Source organism: Oncorhynchus keta, chromosome 7 (assembly GCF_023373465.1).
Source record: "Oncorhynchus keta strain PuntledgeMale-10-30-2019 chromosome 7, Oket_V2, whole genome shotgun sequence".
NCBI classification, from domain to species: Eukaryota; Metazoa; Chordata; class Actinopteri; order Salmoniformes; family Salmonidae; genus Oncorhynchus; species Oncorhynchus keta.
Window position 1 is genome coordinate 33,802,585 of NC_068427.1, and position 19,104 is coordinate 33,821,688.

The window sequence follows — 19,104 nt, forward strand, 5'->3', positions numbered from 1 at the left end:
AAACCTCTCCGCAGTCAGCATCACACGATGAATAAAAACCTCTACAAAACCTCCCCGCAGTCAGCATCACACGATGAATAAAAACCTCTACAAAACCTCCCCCGCAGTCAGCATCACACTATGAATAAAAAACCTCTACAAAACCTCCCCGCAGTCAGCATCACACGATGAATAAAAACCTCTACAAAACCTCCCAGCAGTTAGCATCACACGATGAATAAAAAAACTCTACAAAACCTCCCCGCAGTCAGCATCACACGATGACTAAAAAACCTCTACAAAACCTCCCTGCAGTCAGCATCACACGATGAATAAAAAACCTCTACAAAACCTCCCCGCAGTCAGCATCACACGATGAATAAAAAACCTCTACAAAACCTCCCCGCAGTCAGCATCACACGATGAATAAAAAACCTCTACAAAACCTCCCCGCAGTCAGCATCACACGATGAATAAAAAAACTCTACAAAACCTCCCCGCAGTCAGCATCACACGATGAATAAAAAACCTCTACAAAACCTCCCCGCAGTCAGCATCACACGATGACTAAAAAACCTCTACAAAACCTCCCTGCAGTCAGCATCACACAATGAATAAAAAACCTCTACAAAACCTTCCCGCAGTCAGCATCACACGATGAATAAAAAACAGTAAGAAGTGGGATATGTTTGTTGAGAATGAGGTGGACGAATTGGTCGTCCAATTGTCAATCTGCGGAGCACGTTTATTTCATGACAACTTCCAAGGCAACCACCAATGGAAGGAGTGCTTCAGCAAGAAGTTGCTTCTCAAAGTGGATGCCGTCCCTACCATCAATGTGGCTTCTAAAGCAACTCAAACAGCCAGCAGCACCAGCAGAGACTGAGCATTATCATGGACTTCAGTGAGCATGGAAGTCAACTGGGTAAGTGAAAGAGATAGCTTGCTATGCTAAAGTTAGCTCGATCAAGTGCATTTAGCTCATGTCTTTAATCTAAATAACACTGATAAAACTAACCAAATGTAAACACGTCTGCCAGCTGTTGGTAGCTAACAGCTGATGCTGTCATACTATAGATCAGGGATGGGCAGCTGGCGGCCCCAGTGGGCCTGCTTTTGTAGGCCTGCGGATACATTTCCAAAAACCAAAAAAAACATATATATATATTTTGTTTTTAGGAAGTCAGTTGGGGTTTCAACTTAATGTTAAGAGTTAAAATAGTAGAATATACAAGGTGCACAAGGTTCACTGACAGTCACTCAATTAGCCCATGTCCAAAAAAAAATGGGGAATTGGTAAATTAGGAACATTTAGGAACATGATTGGTTAAAATTGTGATCAATTAAAAAGTATACCCGTTTCATTTCAGGACCAAACTATTTACAGCCGTGCAATATACAGTTGAACTGGGAAGTTTACATACACTTAGGTTGGAGTCATTAAAACTAGTTTACATACACTTAGGTTGGAGTCATTAAAACTAGTTTACATACACTTAGGTTGGAGTCATTAAAACTAGTTTACATACACTTAGGTTGGAGTCATTAACTAGTTTTTCAACCACTCCACACATCACGTTTTGTCACTAAAGCACCTTATACCACCCACCACTGCGACTTGTATGCTCTAGTCGGCTGGCCCTCACTACATATTCGTCGCCAGACCCACTGGCTCCAGGTCATCTACAAGTCCATGCTAGGTAAAGCTCCGCCTTATCTCAGCTCACTGGTCACGATGGCAACACCCATCCGTAGCACGCGCTCCAGCAGGTGTATCTCACTGATCATCCCTAAAGCCAACACCTCATTTGGCCGCCTTTCGTTCCAGTACTCTGCTGCCTGTGACTGGAACGAATTGCAAAAATCGCTGAAGTTGGAGACTTTTATCTCCCTCACCAACTTCAAACATCAGCTATCCGAGCAGCTAACCGATCGCTGCAGCTGTACATAGTCTATAGGTAAATAGCTCACCCTTTTTCACCTACCTCATTCCCATACTGTTTTTATACTGTTTTTATTTATTTACTTTTCTGCCCTTTTGCACACCAATATCTCTACCTGTACATGCCCATCTGATCATTTATCACTCCAGTGTTAATCTGCAAAATTGTATTATTCGCCTACCTCCTCATGCCTTTTGCACACATTGTATATAGACTGCCCATTTTTTTCTACTGTGTTATTGACTTGCTAATTGTTTACTCCATGTGTAACTCTGTGTTGTCTGTTCACACTGCTATGCTTTATCTTGGCCAGGTCGCAGTTGCAAATGAGAACTTGTTCTCAACTAGCCTACCTGGTTAAATAAAGGTGAAATAAAAAAATACAAAAAAATCTCTTGTAGTTGTAGACCTCCACAAGTCTGGTTCATCCTTGGGAGCAATTTCCAAATGCACGAAGGAACCACGTTCATCTGTACAAACAATAGTATGCAAGTATAAACACCATGGGACAAAGCAGCCGTCATTACCGCTTAGGGAAGGAGAAGCGTTCTGTCTCCTAGAGGTGAACATACTTTAGTGCGAAAAGTGCAAATCAATCCCAGAACAACAGCAACGGATCTTGTGAAGATGCTGGAGGAAACAGGTACAAAAGTATCTGTATCCACAGTAAAACCAGTCCTATATTGACATAACCTGAAAGGCCACTCAGCAAGGAAGAAGCCACTGCTCCAAAAACACCATAAAAAAGCCAGACAATGGTTTGAAACTGCACATGGGGACAAAGATCGTACTTTTTGGAGAAATGTCTTCTGGTCTGATGAAACAACAATAGAACTGTTTGGCCATAATGAACTTTGTTATGTTTGGAGGAAAAAGGGGGATGCTTGCAAGCCAAAGAACATCATACCAACCATGAAGCATGGGGAAGGCAGCATCACGTTGTGGGGGTAGCAGCATCATGTTGTGGGGGTGCTTTGCTGCAGGAGAAACTGGTGCACTTCACAAAAATTAAGCAACATCTCAAGACATCAGTCAGGAAGTTAAATCTTGGCCGCAAATGGGTCTTCCAAATGGATAATGACCCCAAGCATACTTCCAAAGTAGTGGGAAAATGGCTTAAGGACAACAAAGTCAAGGTACTGGAGTAGCCATCACAAAGCCCTGATCTCAATCCTACAGAAAACGTGGGCAGAACTGAAAAAGCATTTGCGAGCAAGGAGGCCTACAAACCTGACTCAGTTACACCAGCTCTGTCAGGAGGAATAGGCCAAAATTAACCCAACTTATTGTGGGAAGCTTGTGGAAGGCTACCCGAAACGTTTGACCCAAGTTAACCAATTTAAAGGCAATGTTACCATATACTAATTGAGTGTATGTAAACTTCTGACCCAGTGGAAATGTGATGAAATAAATAAAAGCTGAAATAAATAATTCTCTCAACTATAATTCTGACATTTCACATTCTTAAAATAAAGTGGTGATCCTAACTGACATAAGACAGGAAATTGTTACTAGGATTAAATGTCAGGAATTGTGAAAAACTGAGTGTAAATGTACTTGGCTAAGGTGTATGTAAACTTTCGACTTCAACTGCAGACTGCAAAATAGTTGGGACAAGATTTTTGACATAACGATTCCATGACACATGGTTTATGAATTGATACGCAAAATGACACCGGATGTTTCAATTTAAATGATTATACTAAATTCTTGCATCTGTTATTTATATGGGGGATACAAGCAACTGATTAAACAGCCAGCTCTTTAGATTTTGCTGCGAAGAGACTGAATCATTAGATCATTTGTTTTGGTACTGTCCATATGTAGCTTGTTTTTGGTCACAGGTCCAGGAATGGCTGAAGAATTGCAATATTTACCTGGAGCTAACCCTGCAGGTAGCACTACTGGGTGATCTGAAAAGTCATAGTCAATCAATCAATAATATAATAATACTTTTAGCAAAAATGTTTATTTTCAATAAAAAATCTGTAGAAACAATGAGAATAGAAAGGTTCAGATATTTTGTGAAACATCACATTACAGTTGAAAAATATATGTCAAATATAAATCCAACATGGATGGTGTTAAGAGATAGATGGGAGGGGTTGAATGGAGCTGAAGGTTGGGACTAATAACAACAAATAATGACACTAAAGTAAAACACACCGTGTCCGTAAACCGTATATGGGTTAAGAGCTTATGTGTAGGAGCACAGTTTGAAAGATATGACAAATATAAATCAAACCAGATGGGCATCAGAAATAGATGGGAGACTCATATAAAACGCACATTTTAGACTGGACTTTTATTGTCCCCAGCACAAGGTCCACCTGTGTAATGACCAAGCTGTTTAATCAGTTTCTTGATATGCCACACCTGTTTGGTGGATGGATTATCTTGGCAAAAAAGGAGAAATGCTCACTTACAGGGATGTAAATAAATTTGTGCATATTTTTGGGGGCTGAGAAATAAGCTTTTTGTGCATATGGAACATTTCTGTGATATGTTATTTCAGCTCATGAAACATCAGACCAATACTTTTCATGTTGCTAGATATATTAGTGATATTTTGTTCAGTGTAGTTAAGTTTGTCACTGGTATGCGCTTGGGAGGAGAGAATTCACTTTCTGTTTCATCTGCTGCTGGCTTGCTAATTAAATACGTATTTCCACTTGTAATTTTTATTCTATAAAGATTGTAATTGTGTCAATATGTTGTGAATATTGGAGAAAAATCCTCGCAGCCGTATTCCATACAAAATAGTGAAGTGCCACTTACATAGATATTACCATCTTACATTTGGGGCTTTCCGCCAGTCTTCATGGTTTTTACATGCAGGGAGTATAAATGGTATACTTTTTCTTGTTAGAACCCATGTATATGACACATTATAAACTGGGTAGTTCGAGCCCTGAATGCTGATTGGCTGACAGCCATGGTAAAGCAGACCGTATACCACGGGTATGAGAAAACATGTATTTTTGCTGATCTAATTACATTGGTAACCAGTTTATAATAACAATTAGGCACCTCGGGGGTTTGTGGTAGATGGGAAATATACCACAGCTAAGGGCTGTATCCAGGCCCTCCACGTTGGGTCGTGCATAAGAACAGCCCTTAGCCATGATATATTGGCCATATATCACACTCCCTGGGCCTTATTGCTTAAATTACAACACCAACACATAAATATACTACATGACCAAAAGTGTGTGGACACCTGATCATCGAACATCTCATTCCAAAATCATGGGCATTAATATGGAGTTGGTCCCCTCTTTGGTGACATAACAGCCTCCACTCTTCTGGGAAGGTTTTCCACTAGATGTTGGAACATTGCTGTGAGGACTTGCTTCTATTCAGCCACAAGAGCATTAGTGAGGTTGGGCATTGATGTTGGGAAATGAGGCAATAATCGCAGTCCGCATTCCAATTCATCCCAAAAGGTGTTCGATGGGGCAGAGGTCAGGGTTCCGTGCAGGCCTGTCAAGTTCTTCCACACAAATCTCATCCCCAAACTATTTCAATGGAGCTGGAACCACAGAATGGTCTAGAAAGAATATCATTTTATGCTGTAGCATTACAATTTCCTTTCACTGGAACTAGGGGCCTAAACCAAACCATGAAAAACAGCCCCAGACCATTATTCCTCCTCCACCAAACTTTACAGTTGGCATTATGCATTCAGGTAGGTAATGTTCTCTTGGCTTCTGCCAAGCCCAGATTTGTCAGTCAGACTGCCAGATGGTGAGGTATGATTCATCACTCCAGAGAAAGTTTTTCCACTGAGTGCAATGGTGTCAAGCATTAACACCACTCCAGCCAACGTTTGGCATTGCACATGGTGATCTTAGGCTTGTGTGCAGCTGCTCGGCCATGGAAACCCATTTAATGAAGCTTTCAACAAACAGTTATTGTGGTGACGTTGCTTCCAGAGGCAGTTTGGAACTCTGTAGTGAGCATTGCAACCGAGGACAGGAGATTTTTATACCCTGCGCACTTCAGCACTCGTCTGTCCTGTTCTGTGAGCTTTTGTGGCCTACCACTTTGTGGCTGAGGCGTTTTTGCTCATAGATATTTGAACTTCACAATAACAGTACTTACAGTTGACCGTGTCAGTTCTAGCAGTGCAGAACATTTACGAATTGACTTGTTGGAAAGGTGGCATCCTATGACGGTGCCACCTAGAAAGTTACTGAGGTCTTCAGTAAGGCCAATCTACTGCCAATATTTGTCTATGGAGATTGCATGGCTGTCTGCTCGATTCTATGCACCTGTCAACAACGGGTTTGGCTGAAATAGCACGGATCCACTAATTAGAAGGGGTGTCCATATACTTTTGTATATACAGTATAGTGTATCTGATAGGGTCCATGATCTGCTACCTGGACTTTAAAGCCAATGACCTCAGAATAATATTTTTAAATATAGAACCTTATAGCCCAAAGCTCTCGATATGTCAGGGGGTAAAGGAACTCTTATGACTGAAATGTATTTTGAGCTCATTCAAATCATGCATTATTCCATTTGGTTAACTGATGAGCAGCACAAGTAAGATCAAGAAAAATATTAAAATGTAATCACCCAATTCTCAAGATACATACAGTACATACTAGCACTCACAAACGTGCACACAGCCACCAGCAGTACAGCCTATTAGTGTTAGCATTGATGAATGTGAGTGTGAATGTGAGTGTCAGTGTGTCTGTGTGTACGTTCAATTGCCCGTTGCTATGTGTTCATACAGATCTAGATGCAATGGGATCACAGCAATTTAACAAAACAACCTAGGTACACCATTTCCATAAACAATGGAGGTTAAGACCACTAGCTTTTATATTGCAGTAATAAAGAAGGGCCCAGAGCTGTGTTTAGGTCTTCAAAAGGAATAACTCCATGCCGCAGCACACACAGGCATTCACACACACACACACACACACACACACACACACACACACACACACACACACACACACACACACACACACACACACACACACACACACACACACACACACACACACACACACACACACACACACACACACACACTCACACAGTGACTTCCAGAATACCACGGAGTTGACAGTTAACTTAATGAGTATTCATCCTCCTGCTATGCTGCTAGCTGCAGGAGGGAACAAGGCTGCTGCTCATTGGCCAAACCTCGCCAGGGGCCATCTCCACATCTGTGTGTGTGTCCTTGTGTGTTTGCGTGTGTCTCTCCTCGTCCAAGACATGTGCCACTGCGTTTTGATTGCTGTTTAAATGAAGAAGCTGTGTGCAGACTCTTCCAATATCCTCCATGTCAGGGCGGGAGGAGAGCAGAGGGAGAGGTACGGAGGGAGGAGAGTGGCGGAAGGAGAACTCAGGGAGAAGAACTAAGGGAGGAGAGTAAAGGGAGGGGGAAGAACGGACAGAGGCGGGCAGAGGGAGGAGAGCGGAGTGAGGAGAGCAGGGGGAGGAGTGTAAAGGGAGGAGAGCGAGGGAGGGAGGTGAACAGAGAGAGGAGAGCATGGGGAGGAGAGTGGTGGGAGGAGAGCAGAGGGAGGCAGCTCCTAAAAAAGCATCCTCGGTCTGAAGCTTGCCGCTGAAGTCTGTCTGAAGTCTGTCTCTCCAGCTGTGTAAGTTTGCTTCCCAAATGGCACTCTATTACCTTAATAGTGCATTACCTTTTAAAGGAGTGAACTACTGTATATAGTAAATAGGTTGCCATTTGGAATGTAGACTCCTCTTCCCCTACCTCTCCACGTTGATCCCTCCTGTTTAGTCAATTAAATCTGAAGGTCTTCCTCCCCCCTCCTTACCCCCTCCTCCGCAATGCTGTCCTCCAGCTGAGAGGTGGCTTTCCCACCAGCCCCGGCAGCAGAGAGACTCAGGGCAAGACGTGGTTTCATCTACTATTTAAAATCATTTCAATTACTGTGCCTAATTGCGCTGGCCTGTTGCAATTTAACCAATAGAATAGTACACTCCTGGCAGGGTAAAGCAAGTAAAAGATTGAAAGATTTCAAATAGTATTTGAAACCAGATCTGCTGAGCACCATTGGCTCCTCATGGAAGAGAGGAGGGGAGAAGGGAGTTGATGAGAGGAGGAGAGAAGAGGAGAGTACAGAGGGAGGAGAGGAGAGAAACAGACGAGGGAGGAAGTGAGGGGAGAAGAGTTCATTAGCGTGGTGCTCAGCTGCTGAAACACTGTGGGGAAGGCCCAGCCTGCCTCTTTCTAGGTCCGTCACGCAAGACTGCCCGCAAAGACATGCGCTACGTACTGCACACACAAACACACACACACACTCACCATATGAAGTACATGCACGCACATGTGGACACACACATCAAAGCAGGATGATAAAAATGTAAATCCAAACATGCTGTAATACAAACACAGTGTCAGACCGACAGACAGATGAAAACACCAGTGTAAATGGGGGAGGGGGGATTTCACCAACGTTGCATTACCAACCTAGTAAATAACATCATTTTACTTTTAACATTGTTCCTTTTGAAATAAATGAGTGATGAATGTTTTATGAACAGATGGGGAATTGTATTTGTCAGCCATAGTCCTATGTGTACTGTATTTAGTATTTATCAGGATCCGCATTAGTTCCTACCAAAGCAGCAGCTACTCTTCCTGGGGTCCAAACACATCATACCATTTTTTAAATAAATAAAACAGTACACCATAAAACATCATTACACCACTATATACAATGCATTCGATAAGTATTCAGACCGCTTGACTTTTTCCACATTTTGTTACTATACAGACTTTATTCTAAAATGGATTAAACACAAAGAATGTCCACATCAATCTACACACAATACCCCATAATGACAAAGCAAAAACAGCTTTGTGCAAATGTATTATAAATAAAAACAGAAATACTTTATTTACATAAGTATTCAGACCCTATGATATGAGCCTTGAAATTGAGCTCAGGTACATCCTTTCCATTGATCACTTTCTTTCATTTTTTTATGTAACCTTTATTTAACTAGGCAAGTCAGTTAAGAACCAATTCGTATTTACAATGACGGCCGACCATCATCCATCTACAACTTGATTGGAGTCCACCTATGGTAAATTCAATTGATTGGACATATAAGGTCCCACAGTTGACAGTGCATGTCACAGAAAAAACAAAAACAGCAAAGTACAGAGGGATCCTTGATGAAAACCTGCTCCAGATTGCTTAGGACCTCAGACTGGGCCGAAGGTTCACCTTCCAACAGGACAACGACCCTAAGCACACAGCCAAGACAACGCAGGAGTGGCTTCGGGACAAGTCTCTCAATGTCCTTGAGTGGCCCAGCCAGAACCCGGACTTGAACCCGAATGAACATCTCTGGAGAGACCTGAAAATAGCTGTGCAGCGACGCTCCCCATTCTACCTGACAGAGCTTGAGAGGATCTGCAGAGAAGAATTTGAGAAATTCCCCAAATACAAGTGTGCCAATCTTGTAGCGTCATACCCAAGAAGACTCAAGGCTGTAATCGTTGCCAAAGGTGCTTCAATAAAGTACTGAGTAAAGGGTCTGAATACTTATGTAAATGTCATATTTCAGCTTATTTTATTTTATATATTTGACCCCAACAAAAAAAACAGTTATTGCTTTGTCATTATGGGGTATTGTGTGTAGATTGATGAGGGGAAAAAAACGATTTAATCAATTTTAGAATAAGGCTGTAACATAACAAAATGTGGAAAAAGTCAAGTGTCTGAATACTTTCCGAATGCGCTGTATATACAACACACAATGTATAATACCACCATGATACAATATTACAATGTACGTGTGTGTAGAGTGCGTATGCCAGCATCTGAGTGCGTATGCGTGTTTGCCTGTATGTGTGTGTTTGTGTGTCTCTTCACAGTCCACGGTGTTCAATAAGGTGTACTTTTATCTGTTTTTTAAATCTGATTTTACTGCTTGCATGAATAACTTGATATGGAATAGAGTTCTATGTCGTCATGTAGTCTCTGTGTAGTACTGTGCGTTTCCCATAGTCTTTTCTAGACCAAGTGTCATGTCTTGTGGGCTATGGATTGGTGTCTGAGGTGTTGTTTGAACAGACAGCTCGGTGCTTTCAACATGTCCATACCTCTCACAAAGACAAGTAGTGATGCAGTCAATCTGTCCTCTACTTTGAGCAGAGCAGCACATTATTACGGTCAGACGTGTTAGTATTTTGACTATTTTTAAACTCTGCATCATTGGGAAAGGCTCGCCAGTATTTCATGGTAAAGTCTACACCGGTTGTAACTGGTGCATGTGACAAATAACATTTGATTTGAGACCTCTCCCAATCAATATGTTTTGACCAGTTTACAATACAGGGTTACACCAAGCAGTTTAGTTTCCTCAAATTTCTCAATTTCCACATTATTCATTACAAGATGAGGTTCAGGGTTTAGAGTTTAGTGAATGGTTTGTCCCAAATACAATGCTTTAAGTTTTTTAAATATGTATCACTAGCTTATTACTTGCCACCAATTCTAAATCTGACTCCAGCTCTTTGTTAAGTGTTGCAGTGGTTTCACTTGCTGTGGTAGCTGACATATATAATGTTGAGTCATCAGCATGCATAGACACACAGGCTTTACTCAGAGCCAATGGCAGGTCATTAGTAAAGATTGAAAAAAAGTAAGGGGCCTAGAGAACTGCCTTGGAGAATGCCTGACTCTACCTGGATTATGTTGGAGAGCTTCCATTAAAGAACACCCTCTGTGTTCTGTTAGACAGTTAACTCTCGATCCACCATATAGCAGGGGATGGAACGCCATAACAAATACGTTTTTCCAGAAGCAGATTATGATCGATAATGTAAAAAGCTGCACTGAAGTGTAACAAAACAGTTCCCACAAGCTTCTTATTATACATTTCTTTCAGCCAATCATCAGTCATTTGTGTAAGTGCCATACATGTTGAGTGCCCTTCCCTTTAAGCATGCTGACATTTAGTTCTTAATTTGTTTACTGTGAAACAGTAAGATGGCACCGACAGAAATGGCAGCTCTGCTTCTAGCTCCTTAGCAACTTTGCAGCATTGTTTTGCTTCTTCAGGAAGTGTATAGGGGATGTTGTTCCCACTGTGACTATTAAAACCTACTCAAACCAAAAACTGTGGAAAGATGGCACCATTCACGCAAAAATGATAGCGTGAACCACCGCATTTAACCACGGCAAGGTGAATATGACCGAATGCAAACAGTGCAGTTATGCCCTCCATAAGTCAATCAATCAAGCAAAACTTGAAAAAGTGGAGTCACAATTAAGTGGCTCAGGCATGAGACATACGTGGCAGGTACTCCAGACAATCATGGATTACAAAGGGAAAACCAGCCACATCTTTCTCACGGACAAGCTAAACACCTTCTTTGCCTGCTTTGAGGATAACACAGTGCCACCAACACGGAACGCTCCCGAAGACTGTGGGCTCTCGTTCTCCATGGCTGAAATAAGACATTTAAGTGTGTTAATCCTAGCACGTCTGCCGACCCAGACGGCATCCCTAGCCATGTCCTTAGAGCTTGTGCAGACCAGATGGCTGGGATGTTTATGGACATATCAATATCTCCCTATCCCAGTCTGCTGTCCCCACATGCTTTGAGATGTCCATCATTGTTCCTGTACCCAAGAAAGCTAAGGTAACTGAAATAAATAAATACAAATATATTTTTATTTGACCTTTATTTAACCAGGTAGGCTAGTTGAGAAGAAGTTCTCATTTGCAACTGCGACCTGGCCAAGATAAAGCATAGCAGTGTGAACAGACAACACAGAGTTACACATGGAGTAAACAATTAAATGACTATTGCCCTGTAGCACTCACATCTGTCATCATGAAGTGCATTAAGAGGCTAGTTAAGGATCATGTCCCATACACTTACCTGACACCCTAGACCCTCTTCAATTTGCTTACCGCCCCAATAGATCCACAGATGATGCAATCACCATCACATTGCACACTGCCCTATCCCATTTGGACAAGAGGAATACCTATGTAAGAATGTTGTTAATTGACTATAGCTCAGCATTCAACACCATAGTATCCTCCAAGATCATCATTAAGCTTGGGGCCCTTGGTCTGAACCCCACCCTGTGCAACTGAGTCCTGGACTTCCTGATGGGCCATCACCAAGTGGTGAAGGTGGGAAACAACACCTCCACTATGTTGATCCTGAACACAGGGGCCCCACAAGGGTGCGTGCTCAGCCCCCTCCAGTACTCCCGGTTCACCCATGACTGCATGGCCATGCACACTTCCAACTCAATCATCAAGTTTGCAGATGAAACAACAGTAGTAGTCTACAGGGAGGAGCTGAGGGCCCTGGTGGAGTGGTGCCAGGAAAATAACTTCTCCCTCAACGTCAACAAGACAGCAGAGGGAGCACGCCCCCATCCATAAAAAAATATAAAATGTTTTAGAATAAAGCTGTAACCTAACAAAATGTGAAAAAGTCAAGGGGTCTGAATACTTTCTGAAGGCACTGTATGGGGCCTCTACGGAGCCAGTAAAAAACTCACGTCCATGAACTCCACGTTGGCCTTCGGTCCCGTTGCCTCGTTCAGGATCTTGATGGCCACTGGGATCTTCACAGTCTCGCCCTCCGGGACCCAGATACCCTGAGGGAGAAGAGATGAGCGGGGAGAGGAAAGGTGATTTAGAGGGGTAGAAGAGGGTGAAGAAAGGAGGAGTGAGTTAGAAGAGATGACAGAAGAGGGGAGAGGTGAAGAGGTGAGTTAGATGGAGGGAACAGGAAAAATGTGTTTAAAAAGGGGTAAGAGAGCTGAGTTAGACGGCAGCTGAATCTACACTGTGATACATAGTTCAGACCTCTACACTGTGAGACATAGTTCAGACTTCTACACTGTGAGACATAGTTCAGACCTATACACTGTGAGACATAGTTCAGACTTCTACACTGTGAGACATAGTTCAGACTTCTACACTGTGATACATAGTTCAGACCTCTACACTGTGATACATAGTTCAGACCTTTACACTGTGATACATAGTTCAGACTTCTACACTGTGATACATAGTTCAGACTTCTACACTGTGATACATAGTTCAGACCTCTACACTGTGAGACATAGTTCAGACTTCTACACTGTGAGACATAGTTCAGACCTCTACACTGTGAGACATAGTTCAGACCTCTACACTGTGAGACATAGTTCAGACCTCTACACTGTGATACATAGTTCAGACCTCTAAACTGTGATACATAGTTCAGACCTCTACACTGTGATACATAGTTCAGACCTCTAAACTGTGATACATAGTTCAGACTTCTACACTGTGATACATAGTTCAGACTTCTACACTGTGAGACATAGTTCAGACCTCTACACTGTGATACATAGTTCAGACCTCTACACTGTGATACATAGTTCAGACCTCTAAACTGTGATACATAGTTCAGACCTCTACACTGTGATACATAGTTCAGACCTCTAAACTGTGATACATAGTTCAGACTTCTACACTGTGATACATAGTTCAGACCTCTACACTGTGATACATAGTTCAGACCTCTACACTGTGATACATAGTTCAGACCTCTAAACTGTGATACATAGTTCAGACTTCTACACTGTGATACATAGTTCAGACCTCTACACTGTGATACATAGTTCAGACTTCTAAACTGTGATACATAGTTCAGACCTCTACACTGTGATACATAGTTCAGACTTCTACACTGTGATACATAGTTCAGACCTCTACACTGTGATACATAGTTCAGACTTCTACACTGTGATACATAGTTCAGACTTCTACACTGTGATACATAGTTCAGACCTCTACACTGTGATACATAGTTCAGACTTCTACACTGTGATACATAGTTCAGACCTCTACACTGTGATACATAGTTCAGACCTCTACACTGTGATACATAGTTCAGACCTCTACACTGTGATACATAGTTCAGACTTCTACACTGTGAGACATAGTTCAGACCTCTACACTGTGAGACATAGTTCAGACCTCTACACTGTGATACATAATTCAGACTTCTACACTGTGATACATAGTTCAGACTTCTACACTGTGATACATAGTTCAGACCTCTACACTGTGAGACATAGTTCAGACTTCTACACTGTGATACATAGTTCAGACTTCTACACTGTGAGACATAGTTCAGACCTATACACTGTGATACATAGTTCAGACTTCTACACTGTGAGACATAGTTCAGACTTCTACACTGTGATACATAGTTCAGACTTCTACACTGTGATACATAGTTCAGACCTCTACACTGTGAGACATAGTTCAGACTTCTACACTGTGATACATAGTTCAGACTTCTACACTGTGAGACATAGTTCAGACTTCTACACTGTGATACATAGTTCAGACTTCTACACTGTGATACATAGTTCAGACTTCTACACTGTGATACATAGTTCAGACTTCTACACTGTGATACATAGTTCAGACCTCTACACTGTGAGACATAGTTCAGACTTCTACACTGTGAGACATAGTTCAGACCTCTACACTGTGATACATAGTTCAGACCTCTACACTGTGATACATAGTTCAGACTTCTACACTGTGATACATAGTTCAGACCTCTACACTGTGATACATAGTTCAGACTTCTACACTGTGATACATAGTTCAGACCTCTACACTGTGATACATAGTTCAGACCTCTACACTGTGATACATAGTTCAGACCTCTACACTGTGATACATAGTTCAGACCTCTACACTGTGAGACATAGTTCAGACCTTTACACTGTGATACATAGTTCAGACTTCTACACTGTGATACATAGTTCAGACCTCTACACTGTGAGACATAGTTCAGACCTCTACACTGTGATACATAATTCAGACTTCTACACTGTGATACATAGTTCAGACTTCTACACTGTGATACATAGTTCAGACCTCTACACTGTGAGACATAGTTCAGACTTCTACACTGTGATACATAGTTCAGACTTCTACACTGTGAGACATAGTTCAGACTTCTACACCGTGATACATAGTTCAGACTTCTACACTGTGATACATAGTTCAGACCTCTAAACTGTGATACATAGTTCAGACCTCTAAACTGTGATACATAGTTCAGACCTCTACACTGTGATACATAGTTCAGACTTCTACACTGTGATACATAGTTCAGACCTCTACACTGTGAGACATAGTTCAGACCTCTACACTGTGATACATAGTTCAGACCTCTAAACTGTGATACATAGTTCAGACTTCTACACTGTGATACATAGTTCAGACCTCTAAACTGTGATACATAGTTCAGACCTCTAAACTGTGATACATAGTTCAGACTTCTACACTGTGATACATAGTTCAGACCTCTACACTGTGATACATAGTTCAGACTTCTACACTGTGATACATAGTTCAGACCTCTACACTGTGATACATAGTTCAGACCTCTACACTGTGATACATAGTTCAGACTTCTACACTGTGATACATAGTTCAGACCTCTAGACTGTGATACATAGTTCAGACCTCTACCCTGTGATACATAGTTCAGACTTCTACACTGTGAGACATAGTTCAGACCTCTACACTGTGAGACATAGTTCAGACCTCTACACTGTGATACATAGTTCAGACTTCTACACTGTGAGACATAGTTCAGACCTTTACACTGTGAGACATAGTTCAGACCTCTACACTGTGAGACATAATTCAGACTTCTACACTGTGATACATAGTTCAGACCTCTACACTGTGAGACATAGTTCAGACTTCTACACTGTGATACATAGTTCAGACCTCTAGACTGTGATACATAGTTCAGACCTCTACCCTGTGATACATAGTTCAGACTTCTACACTGTGAGACATAGTTCAGACCTCTACACTGTGAGACATAGTTCAGACCTCTACACTGTGATACATAGTTCAGACTTCTACACTGTGAGACATAGTTCAGACCTTTACACTGTGAGACATAGTCCAGACCTCTACACTGTGAGACATAATTCAGACTTCTACACTGTGATACATAGTTCAGACCTCTACACTGTGAGACATAGTTCAGACCTCTACACTGTGAGACATAGTTCAGACCTCTACACTGTGATACATAGTTCAGACCTCTACACTGTGATACATAATTCAGACTTCTACACTGTGATACATAGTTCAGACCTCTACACTGTGAGACATAGTTCAGACCTCTACACTGTGATACATAGTTCAGACCTCTACACTGTGATACATAATTCAGACTTCTACACTGTGATACATAGTTCAGACCTTTACACTGTGATACATAGTTCAGACCTCTACACTGTGATACATAATTCAGACTTCTACACTGTGATACATAGTTCAGACCTCTACACTGTGAGACATAGTTCAGACTTCTACACTGTGATACATAGTTCAGACTTCCACACTGTGAGACATAGTTCAGACTTCTAACCTGTGATACATAGTTCAGACTTCTACACTGTGATACATAGTTCAGACCTCTAAACTGTGATACATAGTTCAGACCTCTAAACTGTGATACATAGTTCAGACTTCTACACTGTGATACAGAGTTCAGACCTCTAAACTGTGATACATAGTTCAGACCTCTAAACTGTGATACATAGTTCAGACCTCTAAACTGTGATACATAGTTCAGACCTCTAAACTGTGAGACATAGTTCAGACCTGTACACTGTGAGACATAGTTCAGACCTCTAAACTGTGAGACATAGTTCAGACCTCTACACTGTGATACATAGTTCAGACTTCTACACTGTGATACATAGTTCAGACCTGTACACTGTGAGACATAGTTCAGACCTCTAAACTGTGAGACATAGTTCAGACCTCTACACTGTGATACATAGTTCAGACCTCTACACTGTGATACATAGTTCAGACCTCTACACTGTGATACATAGTTCAGACTTCTACACTGTGAGACATAGTTCAGACTTCTACACTGTGATACATAGTTCAGACCTCTACACTGTGATACATAGTTCAGACTTCTACACTGTGATACATAGTTCAGACTTCTACACTGTGAGACATAGTTCAGACCTCTAAACTGTGATACATAGTTCAGACTTCTACACTGTGATACAGAGTTCAGACCTCTAAACTGTGATACAGAGTTCAGACTTCTACACTGTGATACAGAGTTCAGACATCTACACTGTGATACATAGTTCAGACCTCTACACTGTGAGACATAGTTCAGACCTCTACACTGTGATACATAGTTCAGACTTCTACACTGTGATACAGAGTTCAGACCTCTAAACTGTGATACATAGTTCAGACCTCTACACTGTGATACATAGTTCAGACCTCTACACTGTGATACATAGTTCAGACTTCTACACTGTGATACATAGTTCAGACTTCTACACTGTGAGACATAGTTCAGACCTCTAAACTGTGATACATAGTTCAGACCTCTACACTGTGATACATAGTTCAGACCTCTAAACTGTGATACATAGTTCAGACTTCTACACTGTGATACATAGTTCAGACCTCTACACTGTGATACATAGTTCAGACTTCTAAACTGTGATACATAGTTCAGACCTCTACACTGTGATACATAGTTCAGACCTCTACACTGTGATACATAGTTCAGACCTCTAAACTGTGATACATAGTTCAGACTTCTACACTGTGATACATAGTTCAGACCTCTACACTGTGATACATAGTTCAGACTTCTAAACTGTGATACATAGTTCAGACCTCTACACTGTGATACATAGTTCAGACTTCTACACTGTGATACATAGTTCAGACCTCTACACTGTGATACATAGTTCAGACTTCTACACTGTGATACATAGTTCAGACTTCTACACTGTGATACATAGTTCAGACCTCTACACTGTGATACATAGTTCAGACTTCTACACTGTGATACATAGTTCAGACCTCTACACTGTGATACATAGTTCAGACCTCTACACTGTGATACATAGTTCAGACCTCTACACTGTGATACATAGTTCAGACTTCTACACTGTGAGACATAGTTCAGACCTTTACACTGTGATACATAGTTCAGACTTCTACACTGTGATACATAATTCAGACTTCTACACTGTGATACATAGTTCAGACCTCTACACTGTGAGACATAGTTCAGACTTCTACACTGTGAGACATAGTTCAGACCTATACACTGTGAGACATAGTTCAGACTTCTACACTGTGAGACATAGTTCAGACCTATACACTGTGATACATAGTTCAGACTTCTACACTGTGATACATAGTTCAGACTTCTACACTGTGATACATAGTTCAGACTTCTACACTGTGATACATAGTTCAGACCTCTACACTGTGATACATAGTTCAGACCTTTACACTGTGATACATAGTTCAGACTTCTACACTGTGATACATAGTTCAGACTTCTACACTGTGATACATAGTTCAGACCTCTACACTGTGATACATAGTTCAGACTTCTACACTGTGATACATAGTTCAGACCTCTACACTGTGATACATAGTTCAGACCTCTACACTGTGATACATAGTTCAGACTTCTACACTGTGAGACATAGTTCAGACTTCTACACTGTGATACATAGTTCAGACTTCTACACTGTGATACATAGTTCAGACCTCTAAACTGTGATACATAGTTCAGACCTCTAAACTGTGATACATAGTTCAGACCTCTAAACTGTGATACATAGTTCAGACCTCTAAACTGTGATACATAGTTCAGACCTCTAAACTGTGATACATAGTTCAGACCTCTAAACTGTGAGACATAGTTCAGACCTGTACACTGTGAGACATAGTTCAGACCTCTACACTGTGATACATAGTTCAGACTTCTACACTGTGAGACATAGTTCAGACCTCTACACTGTGATACATAGTTCAGACTTCTACACTGTGATACATAGTTCAGACTTCTACACTGTGAGACATAGTTCAGACTTCTACACTGTGATACATAGTTCAGACTTCTACACTGTGATACATAGTTCAGACTTCTACACTGTGAGACATAGTTCAGACCTCTACACTGTGATACATAGTTCAGACTTCTACACTGTGATACATAGTTCAGACTTCTACACTGTGAGACATAGTTCAGACTTCTACACTGTGATACATAGTTCAGACCTCTACACTGTGATACATAGTTCAGACTTCTACACTGTGATACATAGTT

General features: G+C 41.4%; 1 protein-coding gene across 3 annotated transcripts in view; it reads right to left on the reverse strand.

Annotated features, from left to right (window-relative positions):
• Nucleotides 1–19,104, reverse strand: part of LOC118386327 (receptor tyrosine-protein kinase erbB-4-like) — a 668,294-nt gene that overhangs the window by 72,943 nt on the left and 576,247 nt on the right. For all 3 annotated transcript variants that reach the window (XM_052522700.1, XM_052522699.1, XM_052522698.1), the window contains one exon: nt 12,455–12,553. In XM_052522700.1, the coding sequence (XP_052378660.1) occupies nt 12,455–12,553 (99 nt within the window). The remainder of the gene's footprint in view (nt 1–12,454; nt 12,554–19,104) is intronic.